General features: G+C 49.9%; 1 protein-coding gene across 1 annotated transcript; it reads right to left on the bottom strand.

Annotated features, from left to right (window-relative positions):
• Positions 1 to 8,323: 8,323 nt before the first annotated feature.
• DKK1 (dickkopf Wnt signaling pathway inhibitor 1) lies at positions 8,324 to 9,832 on the bottom strand. Its single transcript, XM_075717970.1, is given in 5 exon segments — positions 8,324 to 8,574; positions 8,770 to 8,880; positions 8,992 to 9,148; positions 9,388 to 9,757; positions 9,759 to 9,832. Coding segments are annotated over 5 exon segments (963 nt in total).
• Between the last annotated feature and the right edge of the window lie 6,567 nt (positions 9,833 to 16,399).

The following is a 16,399-nucleotide window of genomic DNA, read 5'->3' as shown; positions in this document are numbered from 1 at the left end:
CTCTTCCCTTACCTCCTCTCTGAGCGCAGCCCATGGGTTGTGGTATGCAAGAAGCAAGTCTCCAAATAGGGGAAAGATCTGGGCTCGTTGCTATCGTGGCCATCGCTCATCCCCCTATACAGGCTGGGCTGCAGCCAAAAGAAATTACATTTCTTGGATGATCATTTATGGTCAGGCATTCCTCTTGGCTAAGGCAGCTAAAGCCTCACTAATGTGAGACGTCTGGGACAGCAAAGCCACCGTGATAGGGAAGGATCATCACAGGCCAGTCCTTTGGGAGGATGGGCAGTTTGGGAAGACCGAAAGTCAGCAGAGACTTGCTCATATACAAGTTAAAGAGGGAAGGGCAGAGCAGAGACCTCCCGGCAGATATTTGTGATGGAAATCAGCTCCATTAACATTTCACTTTTCCACTTCCCAACCCACACCCCACGGACCACAGCCTGCCCTCACAAGCTGAGAAAGAGCTGTCATTTGCGTGAGCCTTCCCAAGCTCCTCCTGGAGACAAGATGACCTCAGCTTGGCAATGGGTGCAAAAAAACCTGCTTTTCATTAGAGGAGGGGTCAAGGGAGGCTCTCCACACTTCTAAAAAATGGACTGTGGCAGGACCTTTTATACCCTCCGTTCTCATTCTGCTACATAACAATGGAGAGATGGCCCTCGAATATGCAAGCTAAAAAATTAAGTTATTAAAATTAATTGTTGTTTTGATTTACTGTTCCTTGTGTGAATCCAATTATTCTGAAAAAGAAGCGTGCAGTCCGGGTCCTACACAACCAGGATTATCTGACTTCTTCCCAAGTTGTGAAGTTGTCATTTTGAAGTGCCACCTGTACACTACGAGGCTGGCTATAAAGCTACAAAACCCCTGTGGATCAACAGAAAAAACAGAGAATTAATGTTAAGGTGCAAGATCAAAACTGTATAGAAATACTTTCATCTGTGGTGAACTGTCTCTCAAGATTAAAAAAAAGAGCCAGTGAACCAATTTTGGAACACATTCTTCCACACTTTGGCCTTCTGTTCATTAGTGATTTATGATCGTGTTGGCGTATTTTTAATTTAACCTCATAAAACCCAGGAATATTAAGCAGTGCACAGTGAAATTAAATATTTCATTTTGGTTTTTTTCAAAGCATATCCACATTAAGGCAAAAGCAGTTAGACAACCTGACCCACTGCAGGAAGTCCTTCATTGGGCATGACAAATACAGATGGAGGACGTGCTTCTCTCATCAGCCTGGAGTTTCAAGGAGATCATTTCAACAAGGACATCAGGACAGAGGATGAGACAGGGCTTGGAGTCGCTGCTGGCTTGCCAGGGTTGTGCTTCCCGTGATGAAGCCCTTGCATAATGGCTTATTTTTCTCAAAATCAGCATCTTGGACCAATTATGTGTTTTAAAGGAGGTTCAGTTTAAAATGAAAAATAAATAAATAAATAAAAATAGGCCAATACTTCCCTGTGGGTCTGACACCCACGTACTTGCAGCTCCAGATCATGTTCTCCAAGAGGCAACAGCAGGGCCTTAAGGAGCCAATACTCAAGGAAAACAAAACAAAAGTAATAATTAAAAAAAAAACCAACCCACCCCCCCAGACACTTATAGTATCATCCTTCCCACTGCCAAAAATCAGCATTTAGAGATCTCCTCTGCCAGTATTTGCATCCAAACCTCCATCTTCTATGAATTCTCCTTGTCCCCATGTGACTTAATTGACAAGTTTTCAGCTTTGTGGCCACCAGTTACACAACTTGTCCGTGTGCTGGATTTGTTTTAAACCCAGCTGGCTGAACAGTCCATCTCCTTCTTGCATTGTAAGAAACAAAAATAACCACTCAGTCACCTCTTCAGCATTGTTTACAGCTTTACAGACCTCTCATACCCTCCCTCAGTCATCTCTTTTCCAGCTGAGAAAAGCTGCCAAACGTTTCCTTGTACGGGAGCATGCTCTCACCTCCTTACCCTTTATTTTCCATGGTTCTGCTGTATGATACGTTTCTGGAATCACTTGGTATTGCCATATTGTCCTGCAATATTTTCCTAGTCTGCTACTGGGATTTTTCAGGTTTGGTTTGTCCCCCCCCCCCCCCGCCCCCCAGATTTAACTATCCTGACTCTGTATCACCTACAGACTTACTATTAGGAAAAAAAAAAAAATATATTGGAAAATAAAAGGTAAGTAAAGCTGTAAAGCACAGGTCCCAGCACCCATCCTTCTAGGATATCATCACCTCCTTCGATCACAAGCAATAACTGTTTGCTCCCATGGCGCGCTCCGCAGTTATTTCAAAGGAGGAGAAAACCTTTGTTTTCTCCAGCAGCAGCAGCTTCATCCCTTTGGTGACGCTCCTCACCAAGGTCTTTGCAATCAGCTGGATCACCTTCCTTTACCTCCTTGTTGATTCCTTTAACGGCTTCTCCTAGACTGCCAAAGCACCACTTTCTCATGCAAAACTCACGCTGACTCTTTGCCCACGCCACAATATCCATCCATTCATCTACAGCTGCTTCTCTTTACTCACCCAACCGTTCAGATCTGGGATTTGGAGAGGTGGGGGACACCCCTGCCAGATGCTCGGAGGGGGGAGGCTTAACATCCCATTGTGGCCCAGCTGCGCCTCTCGCCCTCCCCAGCCAACCCTTTCATCGGGCTATGGCCATTTGCATGCTGATGGACTTATTACTCACTTAAATCACCTGCTAATGGGTCCCCTCCCTCACTGAGAGGTAGATTAGAAGCTCTGCCCAGAAGTGCCCTCAGTTATCCTCACCCCCCTCTTAAGGTGTTAATTAGGGACACAAGTCAGGCACTGGGGAGGAGAAGGGGGGAAAAAAAAAAAAAGCTACTTAAGAGAAAAAAAAATAGTAATAAACATCACTTTGGATTAGCAGGGATGTAGTATACTTGTTTGAAGAGCACGGCGTGGAGGAAACCATACCTTTCATGCTCTGCAAAGGGTGATGAGGAGCTGGGCCACCTGGATGCTCCGCTTCCCACCCCAAGTGAGATCAAGGTTTGCTTCACCAAGCCCTCAGCTGAAAGCCTTACGACACAAGAGCAGCTTAGGCAGGTGGGTTAACTCCCCACAGGAAAAAACCCAGCCCCAAATATAAGGGGAAACCAAACCAAAACACCCCAAAAGCTTTCTGTATTGCGTTACATCCATAAAGGTTTTCACCTGCTCTCTCTTGTTCAGGGCTTTCATCTTTCTGAGCCAAAATGTGCAGTTTTCTGCTCTGTGGCAAGAGAGGTGAGTAATAAAAAAAAAAAAAAAAAAGGATCTTTTCTCATCTTAAGGTGGATTTAAGGACTTTTGTAACCCTTTCTTGCACTCTGTGAGTATAGAGAGGGGTTTTATTCCGCAGACAAGTGCATTTAATGGCATGGGGGTTTAGTTTTAAATGCGATGTGAAGATCGGGGGAAGCAAGAGGCGTGTGAGCATCTGTTTTAATGCTTTGTTTAAAAAAAAAAGGGGGGGGGGATATTTCTTATGCTATAACTTGTGAAACTAATTTCTGAAAGAACTTAGGAAGAAAACTGGAAGAAAATAGCATTTGCCTCCCCGAAAACTCATTTCGCCACAAATCATGGTAAAAGCTGCGCTGTGTCCCATCCTCCCCACTTCTTCCCTTGTAAGATTAATGCCTTTATGCCAACATTGTCACTGGTGCCGCAGAGAGGGGCTTTCTGATGATGCTTCTGTGAAAACATCTCCTCGAAATCTGTATCCACAGCACACAAAAATCAGGCAAACCGTAGCATAGTTGGAAGAGCGATTCAATTTTCTTTTTGAATCATTGAAGCCATCTGCGGTTACGCAGCCAGCGTCATCTCAGCGCTGGAGTAGGGCTGTGGGGTTCTGGGATGTTACTTTTATTATTTTTAGCCCGGTGCTGCAGAGATACAAGGTCCATAACAAGCCAGTGGTTAAGAGTCCAGAAAGGGTTTCCAAAAAAATTTAGACAAATTAATAGCAAATTGGCCCGTAAATGGATATTGGAGGGAACAGGACCTTTTAAACCTGGAATAATGCAATTGTAGCTGTCAGGAGGAGGAGGAGTGGAGTGCAGACCCTGATCCAGCCCATGCAGACCCCTTAAATACTGTCCCCTAGCACCCCGGGGGCTCAGACCCCACCAAGTTATGTGCTGCTTTTTCTCTTCTGCCCTCCTTTAGATCCTCGAAAGGTAAAACTTTGCAGGGGCTGTCACCAGCACCTTTCCCCTGCCGCTGCTAACCTGGGCAAAACAGCTTAAGGGATGAGGAGGGCAAGCACTGCACCCTCATGGGTGCAGAGGTCTGTGCTCCCCGGATAGCGGTGGCGATGGCATCGTGCTTATTTATGCTTGGCTGGGGCTGAAGCCGCTCTTCCACCGGCCGTGCGTGATATAAGATTTAATTGGAAAGAGATATGAAGGGGAAGGGTTATATTTGCAGAAGACTGTAAAGCAGTCATTAGGGGAGGCTGCTTTACAATGCTTTGGGGTTTTCTTTATTGTTATAAATAACAATATTTAACTTTACAGAGCTCTACTGGTAGCTCTTCCAGCCCTATAACCAGGAACAGCAAGTAAACAAGAGGTGCTAAACCTCCTCATCCACCCAAGCCTGCTTCTTGTATTAGCTCTTTGCTTAGAATAAAGGTTTTTTCTGTCATTTTTTGGGGGCAAATAATTTCATTAGAGAGGAGACAGGTGGGGGAAGCTCATCCTGAGACGCCTTTTATGACGGGTGTTACTGGATTGTGTGCCATGTGCGGAAACAACATGTTTCTCCGTATCTTCCCTCTTCGGATCGGAGCATGAGATCCAGATCCAGACACACCAGCCAGTTCAAACTTAAGGGCTTGCCACATCCCATTTTTTCCAAGTCTGACTACTATACGTTCAACTTCCCATCTACTTTTTTTTTTTTTTTTTTTGAGGTTGCATGTGTTAATTCAGGCATTTCTGAAATACGGAGCATCCGCTGGTGGGGAGATGAACACAGGAGGGACAGCAGTGATGCTGCCTATTTATTCATTGGGACATCCTAACGCTCCCACCCATCTTCCATTTATCCATGTTTCTGAGTTGCTGTTGGCACTAAATGGATATTTTGACTTCTCCAGCTGCCGAAGCCCTTAACGCAGGTTCAGGTTCTGGGAGCTGAACGGTGTAGAGGGAGAGGGCAGACTGAAAATCTCTCCCTTAAAGAAATGGGTTTCAAAGTCTTAACAGACATGGGTCATATTGTCATGAGTTTTTTTTCTAAGGGTTGTTACTAAATCCAATTTCTTGCTGCTCTACTTGAAGAACAGACCCTGAAAGGTCAAATGGAGCAGAAATGGGAAGAGATCCTGACTGCTCGCTGAGATGTGGTAAGAGGAAAGGGGAGGGGGGAAGAAACCCCACCACAAAACCCTTGCTTTTGTGAAATCTAGCCATGAAACTAAGTATTTGGGAGATCTGCTGTGTCAGCATCCATCCTGCTGGCGATGGGCACAGGCCACAGAAGACAGATTTGGAGGTCCCTTCTGCCTTGTGTCAGACACTCAGTGCTGACCTGAGCTGCTCCTCTTGCCTAAAACGGTCTGTTAAAAATGCTCTTTTTTTTTCTGTAGACTGAGAAAGAGAAGAAAATCAAGGCATAAGCAGCACATAAAGTAATTTTTGGTTAATGCGTGGACAAGCACGGAGATGGCCAAACTGCCCGAAAAAAAAGGAGGATGGAGAACATGGTACTAATGATGACAAGAAATAGTACCCAAGGATTTTCAGACCGAAATAATCACTTGGTTACGGTATCTGAAGTGCTGAAGAGTGCTGGCTGTCACCGCAAGGCCATCCTGGTGCTAAAATGTGTCTGCAAGGATGTAGCTGGGTGTGCCGATGCTGAGCTCTGCGGCCACCCAAGCATGCTTGCCAGCGGGCAAGGTTCAATATAACGTGATTCTGAACCCAAAAGATGTGTAATTGGTATTTAATGCCCCATGAGCATAGTTTTTCACTGCCTTCAAAGGTGTCAAAGCTGTATTGGTCTATCTGGGAAGGAGAGAGTGCTGTAACTGTATGGAGAAAAAAAACCCTAAATGTAATGACAGTATTTTATATGTACTACAGATAAAATATGCCACTGTTAATGTCAGATCTGACCTCATCGAAATAGTTATTGATGCTTTTATTCATAGCCAGGTACCTTCATTGCTCCAGTGCCATTGACTATTACTGAGCATAGTCATTATTATTATTATTAAGTATGTTATGTAATAGTAATCTTTTTAAAAGTATCTATTTTTAAAAAGTATTGTGAAATGTGTATTTTTAAACCACTTCTTGAAGCCTTGACCAATGATTAAAGCACTAAACTCAAGCCTTTGAGTCACGAACTCTTTCAGGGGGCTGCTTCAAACCCCAGCTCATGCCTCAGCTCCAGTAAAAGCTGTTCCCCAGCGCAGACCCGGGATGGTGAGACTCAAACGCGTGCTGCCCAGCAATGTCACCGTGCAACATCGCTGCGGCCTGCGGATCGCCGTTCGGCTTACGGTACCCGCAGCACCGTCTGCAGTCGCTCTGGCTATAGCAGCCTTCCTCGGTTGCCGCAAATAGCGTGATGGGGACAAACGCCCCGGTGCATTTAGGCGGTTTAAGGAGAATCGGTTTTTTACCCCGTGTTTTGGGGCAGCTTTGGCTGTTCTCAGTCTGTCCGGGTGCCACCCAGCCCCAGCCTTGAAAAGAGCTGGAGGAAAGATGGAGATGACCCTTTGCCTATGCAAGAGGAAGGCTCCTTTTTTTTTTTTTTTTCCCCTCTCCATCATTTCCCTCTACATGGGCCAGTGTGCTCCCTCCTTTGCATTTTTGGTAGCTGTGGGCTTGGTTCAGCACCAGCTGGTACTTGCAGACTCCGAGAGCTGCAGTTTGGGTTTGTAATCATAGAATCATAGATTGGGTTGGAAGGGACCTTTAGAGCTCACCCAGCCCAACCCCTGCAGTGAGCAGGGACAGCTTTAACCAGATCAGGGTGCTCAGAGCCCCGTCCAACCTGACCTTGAATGTTGCCCAGGTACCAGGGTGGTCAGAGGTCCCTAAATAGGCAGCGTTAACAGTAGAGGCACCAAGCACTAGTGATCAGGTTGCATTTTAAAAGAAGAGGTGGCACTGCTGGAGCATCCCTGCGAATGGGACACGGTGCCCTCAGAGCCACCCAGGGATGCGCTTGCTTTGCGGTCAGATTTGGACTTTGGGTACAAAGCGCTTTTGGGATGTACAGGGAAGACTCCGGCATGGTTTTGCAGCCCCAGCACCTTCCCCAGGTGGCAGGGAGGCGCAGGGCAGAGCTGCCAGCACTGCACTTGCTGCCCACCAGTCCCACGCTGCACGAGATGGCCCCCCCACTCTTGCTCCATGCACATTTACAACCACTTCCAGTATTAGAAGCTGAAGGGGGTGTGTGTGCAGGGGCAAAAGCATGCTTGCAGCTTTCCCTCCCTCCAAGCCATCCCGAAAAGGAGCAAACTCACAGTAACAGGCTGCAAAGTGAAGTGAAAAATAAGTCTTTATTGTGCACGGAGCAAAGATTGCACTGATGGAGCGGTCAAGATCATTGTGCTCCTCAGCACCCATCCTGTGGTTGGCCACGCGCCGCAGGCCAGCACAGCCCCTCCGGTGACCCTTCGCTCCCTCCTTGCCCCATGGAAAAAAAAATCAGGCAGGAGGGTGTTTTGGTGCCGCCTACCCTTCCCAGAGCCCTGGCCACGGTGCCTACCCTTGACTCCGCACCCAGAGGGTATTGGTGGCTACCATGGCAAACCGTAATTCCTAAAAAGCAGCTGAATAAATAGTGATAACCGAACGGCCTTTCCTGTGGGGTGCCAGCGATGAGCCACCCCACTCCCCCCTCTCTCTTTGAGCATCTCCCCCCCTGGGGTGCATCTCCCTCCTGTGGGGCAGGGAAGGACCATGGTGGTTGCGCACAGGCAGGGACGTGCAGATGTCTCGGGCTGATTTTTTTTTTTTTTTTTTTTTTTTTTAAAAGAACGGTTTATTCGCTCGCTAACAAGATGGTCGCATCCCTTTGACCTAGATTTAAAAACCCAGTGTGTACAAAGTCACAGTCACGGCTTGAAGAGCACAAGGCAGCACCCTCGGAAAAAAAAAAAAAAAATGTCATTAACAGTCCCGGCGTTATGTACAGCTAAGTGCCAGCTCGAGTATTCACAACACAGTAACGTACTGCAATTAGTCGCTTAAAAGTAGTTCCCTTGAGAAACAACCTTCCGCTCCGGCGGGGCCGGAGTCCGTCCCGTCCCGTCTGTCCGTCCGTCCATCTGGCAATGCTCAGTGCCGCTGGCAGGTGTGCAGGCGGGAGGTGTCGGCGGGGCCATGCTCTCGCTGGAGGCGGCACGCCAGCCCCTCGGCGCATTGGCAGCGCTGGAAGATCTCCAGGCCGTGGGTGCCTTTCCGCCGGTGCCGGGTACACACCTGCCCTTCCCGCAGCACCGGCTTGCAGATTTTGGACCAGAAGTGACGGGCGCAGCACAGCCCGGCCGCGCAGTCCGACGAACGCAGACAGAAATCGCCTTCCTCACCTGCGTGGGGACAGCGTGGCACGTGCTCAGCCCGGGATGCTCCCACGGCGGACGGTGGGGCGCGTGGGTACCCCGCACCAAGGGGGATGGCAGGGCAGGGTGGGCATCCCGGACCAACCCCACGGGGGACAGTGGGGCAGGGTGAGGAGTCACCCACGGGGGACAGCGGGCTCACGATGCGGGGGACCCCCTTACCTTTGGCAGTGGGGAGCCAGGCGGGAGCAGGCGTCCGTCGGGGCAGCACCTCGGTGCCCATCTCGTCCAGCTCGGCGGCTCCGTGAGGAGGCTCCGGGGGGGTGCAGAGCCCTGCGGGAGGCAGCGGGACGGCTGTCAGCCAGGTGGGACCCCGAAACCCCCCCGGCCACCCCAAGGGTGGCCCCCCCCCCCCCCCACTCCCCAAGCCCCCCTGCCCCTCACCGTTGCTGCAGGTCGTGCCGGGGCAGCACATGGCGTCGCGCAGGCAGCGCTTGCGGCGTCTCCGGCAGGCCAGGCAAAGGGGGGCACCCCCGCCGCGGGCCGCCCCCCCGCAAAACTCCTCGGGGCCGCAGTCCTCGTCCTCGGCGCAGGGGAAAGGCTTGGGGGGGGGGCGGGCAGAGATGAGGCGGAGGGGGTCAGCGGGGCCGCCATCCCAGCTATGTCCCCCCCCTCCATCCCCGCTGTGTCCCCCCCCCAACCCCGGTGCGTCCCCCCCCATCACCAGTGCCTCCCCCCATCCCCGCTGTGTGCCCCCATCACCGGTGCCTCCCTCCATCCCCGGTGCCACCCCCCCATCCCCGGTGCCCCCCCCCCCCCGGACCCCATCCCCTCTCCTACCTGCCGGGTGGCGGCCGGCGGGGGTTTGTTGCTGCCGTCGAAGGGGAGAGCGGGGGCGGCGCTGGCCTCGGCCGCCCCCCCCGGGGGGGGTCCCTTGATGGCGTTGGAGCTGAGGGCCCCCCCGGCTGCCGCCGCCCGCCCCGCCGGGCCCGCGCAGCTCAGCGCCGCCAGCAGCGCCAGCAGCCCCCGCATCCTCGTCCCGTCCCGTCCCCTCGTCCCGGTGCCGTCCCCCGTGGGTGCAGCAGCTCCCGCGGCCCCCGAGCAGCAGCTACCTGCGCTGCCCGCCGCCGCCTTTATACCCCCGGGGGCTGCCTCCTGCGCCCGCCCCCTCGGGGAGGAGGGCGCGGCGGATGGGATTTCAAAGGGCCCCCGGGGGGTTGTGCCGATGAGCCCCCAAAAACCACCCCCCCCCCCCAACCCCACCCCGCCCCGAGGGCTCCGTCATTGGCCGCCGGCCCGGGAGGGGGTTTCGCAACGGAGGGGGCGGACACCCCCCGCTTCTCCTCGCCCCGCATCCCCCCCCCCCCCCCCCCCGGCCAGATGCTCCGCACGCCCCGACGCCGCCGCTGTCTCCAGCCGGGCGCGCCGCCGCGCCCGACGGGTGGGACGGGGAAAGGGCGGGGGGCGGACACGATGGGGCTCACCCCATGCAACCCCCCCCAGTGGCTGGGAACCGCGGTGGGGTGCAGAGACTCCCCCCCCCCCCCCCGGCGTGGTCCCGTGGTAGAGTCGCTCCTTTGGTCTCCTCTAAGTCTGCACCCCCCCCACCCCCCCCCGCCTCCCCCGCGCCCTTCCTGGCGCCAGCGCAGCTTTGCAGGAAGGGAGGGGGCCGCTCCGCACCCCCCAGCCCGGAGTGGGGGTGGGGGGACGACGGACGGACCGGGACACACAGACACGGCGCGGGGGGGGGAGGCTGAGCCCCAGCACTTCCCCCCCCCCCCCCGCACTCGTCTGACCCCATCGCAGGCAGCGCCTCGGTCGGGATTGGGATGGGGGGGGGGGCAGCAGCGGTGGGGGAGCTCCCGGGCACTTTGATGCGGGGAGATCAAAGGGGTCGCCCCTCCCCATTCCCCCCCATCCCCCCATCCCCACCCCAGAATCCCCCTGAACCCCCCCGAGCCCCTCCCGGCCCCCCCCGAGTCCCCCGGCCCCCCCCCGAGTCCCCCGGACCGCCCCCGACCCCCCCCACCCCCCCCCCGGGGCAGCGCGGCACGGCCGGCACCACGGCGCCCCCTGGCGGGCGCGGCGGAGCAGCGCCGCCCCCGGAGGTTGTGCAAGGGCAGGAGCAAAACCCAATTAATTAAATTCCCCCCCCACACACGATCACGGCCTAATTCTTCTTCTTCTTTTTTTTTTTTTTTTTTCCCCCCCTAAGCGAGGTTTGAAGGAAAACACAGGCAAAAAGCCTGAACACCGCAGCGCTGCCCAAGCCCGCCCTAAATATTTATTCCCATCAGGGTGGGGTGACTTCAGCCGTAGTCGCGCTCCTGCCCTTAAAACCCCGGCAGCCGTCACCCACCTCCGGCTCTCCGGGGAGCTGCTATCAGGTATTTCAGGCCCAAGAGGCTCAAGCTGGGCTAATAATTGGCTGGGAAAGTTTCGGCGAGCACCTAACGCAGGTGCTGGCGGAAGCGGTGCCGCTGAGTCAGCGACCGGCAGACATCCCCGCCGCAGTCAGGTGAACGGGGGCCTCGCTATTTTTAGCCCGCAAGAATGACGGCCACGCCTTGCCCCCAAATCCCTGTATTCCCCTTGCAGTTTCAGGTGAAGGCCACGTCACCCTGGGCTTTTTATTGCATTACTAAGTCGTACCTGTGCTTGACGCATCCTGCAATATCATTTTGTGATGTTTCCCGGCTCCTGCTTAGGCAGTTATCCAATTTCTTTCCCTCCTGGAAGGATGTTTTCTTGCTCCCTTCATCACCTTCCTTAGTTTTTACCCCTCTCTGTGTCCACATAGCACTGAAGTACACCCTTAACCTTGACCTCACTGAGATTTAGAGACAGTTGTGTCACATGGGGAGGGCGAGCAGTTTCCCAGGGATGGATTTAAATCCACTGGGACGGGCAGAGCCTCAACATCCTGAACGCTGCAAAATGTAGGCACCATCCCGCAGAGAGCGGTGACGGCCTGATGACATCCCATGGCTGTGCTGTGCCTCCACGTCGGCGCCTCTTGGCATTAACCAGAAGGGACAGTGATGGCAAGGACACCATCGATGGTTTTTTGACACGGGAGGGTGTTTGCAGTCACATCCCGTCTAGGAATGACGCAGCTCGTGTTGGAAGTACTGTCGCTTCCCAGCTGCGTGCCCTGGACTCGCTTATTTTATGGGCTCAAGCTGTGCCAGGGGAGGTTTAGGTTGGATATTAGGAAAAAATTCTTCATGGAAAGAGTGGTCAAGCATTGGAACAGGCTGCCCAGAGAGGTGGGGGAGTCCCCATCCCTGGAAGTGTTCAAAAAACGGGCAGACGCGGCACTTTGGGACATGGTTTAGTCTAATCTATCCTTAATTGGTTTAGTGTGGACTTGGTAGTGTAGGTTAATGGTTGGACTGGATGATCTTAAAGGTCTTTTCCAACCTAAACGATTCTATGGTTCTATGATTCTATGATTATATTGGCAACAATCAAAATATAAAGTGAGTTCTTCACCTCTGAAGAGTAAAGGTGCTGTAAATGTGCTTATTGCTTAGCACACTCACAGAATAATTTGGGTTGCAAACAAACTGGGGGGGGGAGGGTGTGTCACCCCTTGCCACCCTTCTCGAAGCAGGGCCCCTGTCGGCCTCGGACCCCTTCGGCCAGGCTGCTCGGGGTGCTGCCAGTGCTTAAATAAGTGCTGAAGTACAGTAACTGTGGCCTTTGCATCCTGCAGAAAATCTGGATGAAGATACAAGCCGGGACCTCGGTACTAATCTGTAAGTACCACATAATTTTGTTTGGTTCTCTCTTACTGCGTATCATCATAAATGAGAATAAAAAAATCTGATTTAAGCACTAGAGCAAAAGCACTCTCCTGAACTTGGCTTCTGCCGTGGAAGAAAGATGTTGACACGCCGTTCAAAAGTAATTATTTTTATTTCAACTCTATAAAGTATACAACAGGCACTCGGCAATTACAGCTGCAGGGAAAATACAGAGCAAAACAAAAGCGGTTAAAGTTTATGAAAAAAAGTTCTTAAATCTACATCAAAAGAGTGCAACCGGCCGACGACCGGCAGATGACCGACATTTGTCCGACAAACAAAACCTCTTTTATGTAAGAAGAAAACTGGAGAAAATAAGAATATAAAACAAAGGGCCAGTGTAAAAACAGCGTAAGCTGGGACTCAGGACGATAGGCAACTCCAAATGAGAATTTCCCCTTTTGCCGCTCAAGCCCTAAAACCGCCCAAGTCTCAGCGTCACGCCTGGTTTACGCGGCCGGGGAGCTGCGGAGAACGAGGAGCTTCCAGCTTTCCAGCTCAGCTCCGCGGGAGCGCCGAGGGCTCGCCTCCGCCGTGGGTTGCATATAGAAGGAGTCGGGGGAAAAGCACGGATCCTGTTTTGTTGAGTGGTGCAAACGAGCTACGCCTTTGCGTCGGGGTTTCAGGTCAAAAAAAAAAAAAACACACAGGTCGGGTTGCACAACCGAGTCACTCATCGTTTTTTTCTGGGTGGGAGATTTCTATACGGGGTTTGTATAAGACGGGAGGTTGGCGCTGGACGGCACAATGGGTTGAATCTGCACAGCTTAGCAAAACAGGAATACCTGTCTACGGACTGATAGGATGTCATATATTAATTTGACCCGCACATAACATTTATACATTTCACAGAAATGACTCTGTATCTCATTAACAGATACACAGCTCTGGTACATTGAACAGAAATAAGAGAACGACTTCATCATTTCTGTAATTCATCAATATTATATAATAAAGGCTTAGAAATTGGTAGCAGAAAGAACTGTAAAACGCAGCAAGCTAAGAAAGGACGACATTTTGAGGTGTGTTTGTCTTTGTCATGCAGCATAACACCAAATCTGTAATTTTTTTTTTTTTTTTAATAGGATGCCATGGATTTAAGGCACTTGCAACAATGCCGGATAGCTAGTCATGTTCTAAAACTATGGGACAGATGAGTTAACAGTACAGTTGACATAAAGTTTAATAATACTGACAATTATGACATTAATTCAAGTCTACCTTGAGCTAAAAACAGTACATTACAAATAAGAAAATGGAAGTAATAATGCCATGGAACTCGAAAAGAAAAAGTTATATGTGTACCACAAAATATCAACACGAAAATACCTATTTACATAAATACTCGCTTGTGGTCCTGTTGTTAAATAAGAGTTTGCTATGGATAATGCAGCACTGTGAGAAGCTACGGATCGTCCGTGTCTTAACGACACCAATCTTAATACAGTTGTTTTAAATACGGGAGCCGATTTCCCCTTACGTAAATACGCCATCGTCCCATATATTAAAAAAGGAGACAAAGAAGAAAGGACAGGAAGTGGAAACACAGAGGCAATCCGTTGTTGTGAATATATATATATATAATGGAACTCAAATATATTACTTATAAATGAAGGCATTTATCATATACATATGCTAAGTATGTTGTTTAAAGTATGCTTCGGAAAGGTGATGGAAGTCGAGTGAGGTGTTCAGTATCAAAATAAACTTATATTCGGTACAGTGCATGCCGCACGCCGCAGGTATTAATTACCCTGCATGGCACGGGGAAAAAGGGATAGGAAAAGAAAAAATAACTCATCAGCCCATTTTAAAGCCTTCTTCCCGTAATGTTTTTGGGTTGTCCCTCAAAACTGTTGTGATGCTCTTTTTCCTCCTGGCAGCCCCTCGACTGACATACTGCATCTCAGCTACTGATTCTCATAATTTTGGGACAAACTCCTCTCTACGTTCTTCTATAGAAAGTTACCAACTGCAACACATTTTCTCCTCCCACATCGCCGCATCCGTCGAGAGAAAAACCAGGGGAATGTGAGCAAAGAATTCGGTTTTTCGGCAGCAGCCTGTTTGCTAAGATGCCTAGTGATTATTTTAGCCCTAGTATTCAGCACTGGCATTCAGTGCCTTCCATCCCTCAGAGAAAGGCTGAAAAGCAAGCGTGTATTTGCCCTACATGAGTAATTCCTGGGAGACAGAGTTACTGTCTTTTCCCAATGGTTTTCAAGGCAAACGATGATTAATGAACAGTGGAAATAACCTGAAGTTATTGTGCCGACGGTGTCGCCTCACCCTTCGGAAAACTAGAGAGGAAATTCAGCGACAGACTGGTTTCGAAGGGGTCGTGGGGACCGAGCTCTTTAGCTTGCTGGCAAACAGCAGATATTGTCAATGCTGTCAAAGAAGGGGAGAAAATAGCTTCGTAATAAACTCTGTTAAGTTGCTTTCTTTAGGAACATGGGAAAGAGTTGAGATCTAACATCACGGAAGCAATTTTTTACTGTTAAAACATAACATTTTCCATGTACTATGGAGGCAAAAGTCATATAAATGACTTTTGAGCAGAAGTTAATCTTTTGACTTCCAGCATATATGACAGCTCTTGGCAGCTCTGAGATGAAATGTGGCAGCATCCGCTTATTTTTTGGGGCAGGGTCTGTTCTAGAGACTGAAAGCTGAGAAACTTTTAGTCCCATGCCTACGCAACAAGCAGGCACCCAGGCCAGGATTCCTCTGTTACGTCCTACAAATCAGAAGAGACTGCACTAAAGCAAAGGAAAAGCAGCAAAATTGAGGGAAAAGTGTACACATGATAATATTTTTTTCCCCAGCTCTTTTTTTCATACGAGCTGACTTGGCTCTAGCCATCCCTGTACCTTAAACATGGGTCACTGGGGACCTGGTACCTTGGCGACACGGAGACCTCGCACAAACATATCCAATACTGGTTTTCCATTTAATTCCACTGACTTTCCTGTGGAGCTCCTTAGTCTGGTCAGGCATTAGAATTACATTTTTACAGGCAATGTTACAAATATAGCCAGCAAACTGGCCCTGTACCACCTTTTATTTTAATTAGCTTTGTACTAAACACGGAAGAGATACAGACATGGAGAGAGACGTAAAATCATCTAAGAGCGTGATGGAGAATGATGCCTCTTGCTACATATTTCTGAAACGGTGGTTGACTCAATTTATATTCACAGATGAAGGATGTACATAGCACCTATAAAGTACATTATGGGTCTTACGTGTTCCCTTTGGGTTCTAAAAAGGTAAAAATTAAGCTTAGTTTTATGCCTCATAGCTAATCAATAAGACCAGTGGGCTGCTGTTACTTTATTACAGGACCATTATTTAAGCACTACTTTATATGTATGTAAAATGGATTAATTTTATGATTTTTTTTTTCATGCAGTTATGTATTTGTACCAAGGGAAAGGGAAAAAAACCCCAAACATCATGTTACAGTATGTTCTCAGCTGTATGAGAAAAGCAACCCATATCTGCCTTAACAGGATCTAGAGCAGTTGTGCTTTTGTTTTACCAGGCTAAAAAAAAAAAAAAAAATCTCAAAAAGAAAGAGGAAAGGTAACATTCAGTTTTGTCAAGAATACTGCTCGGAAAGAAGAAGGACAAATTTTACCACTGCTTTGACGTGAACTCTTTGACCAGTACTGTTGTGGTCCTCCTTTGCTCCTACACTGGCCTACAGTAGAAGACCTACAGAGTTTGGAGGGTGGGAGTAGCCCAAATCCTGCACTGTATTTAGCTACAGCACTTAATAAACTACTACTGATCCTACCAATAAAGCCAGTACCTTGCAGCTAGAATTAAGTGCGTCTTACACTACGTATCTCTTGACTTTTATAATTAAGAGCGTAGCAAGATCATCGCAGTGACAGAAAACGTGTTTCTTTACTGGTGAAAGGCTTTGCGTCAGGACCACCATGTCAACTGCTATTTTAAGTTTGAACATAAAACATGAAGAGCACTATTGTCATCTAAGCAATAAGTCCTAATGCCACTGTAGTTACTGTAGCAGC

This window comes from Pelecanus crispus, chromosome 10 (assembly GCF_030463565.1).
Source record: "Pelecanus crispus isolate bPelCri1 chromosome 10, bPelCri1.pri, whole genome shotgun sequence".
Classification (NCBI taxonomy): Eukaryota; Metazoa; Chordata; class Aves; order Pelecaniformes; family Pelecanidae; genus Pelecanus; species Pelecanus crispus.
This window is presented reverse-complemented; position numbering and strand designations above follow the sequence as displayed.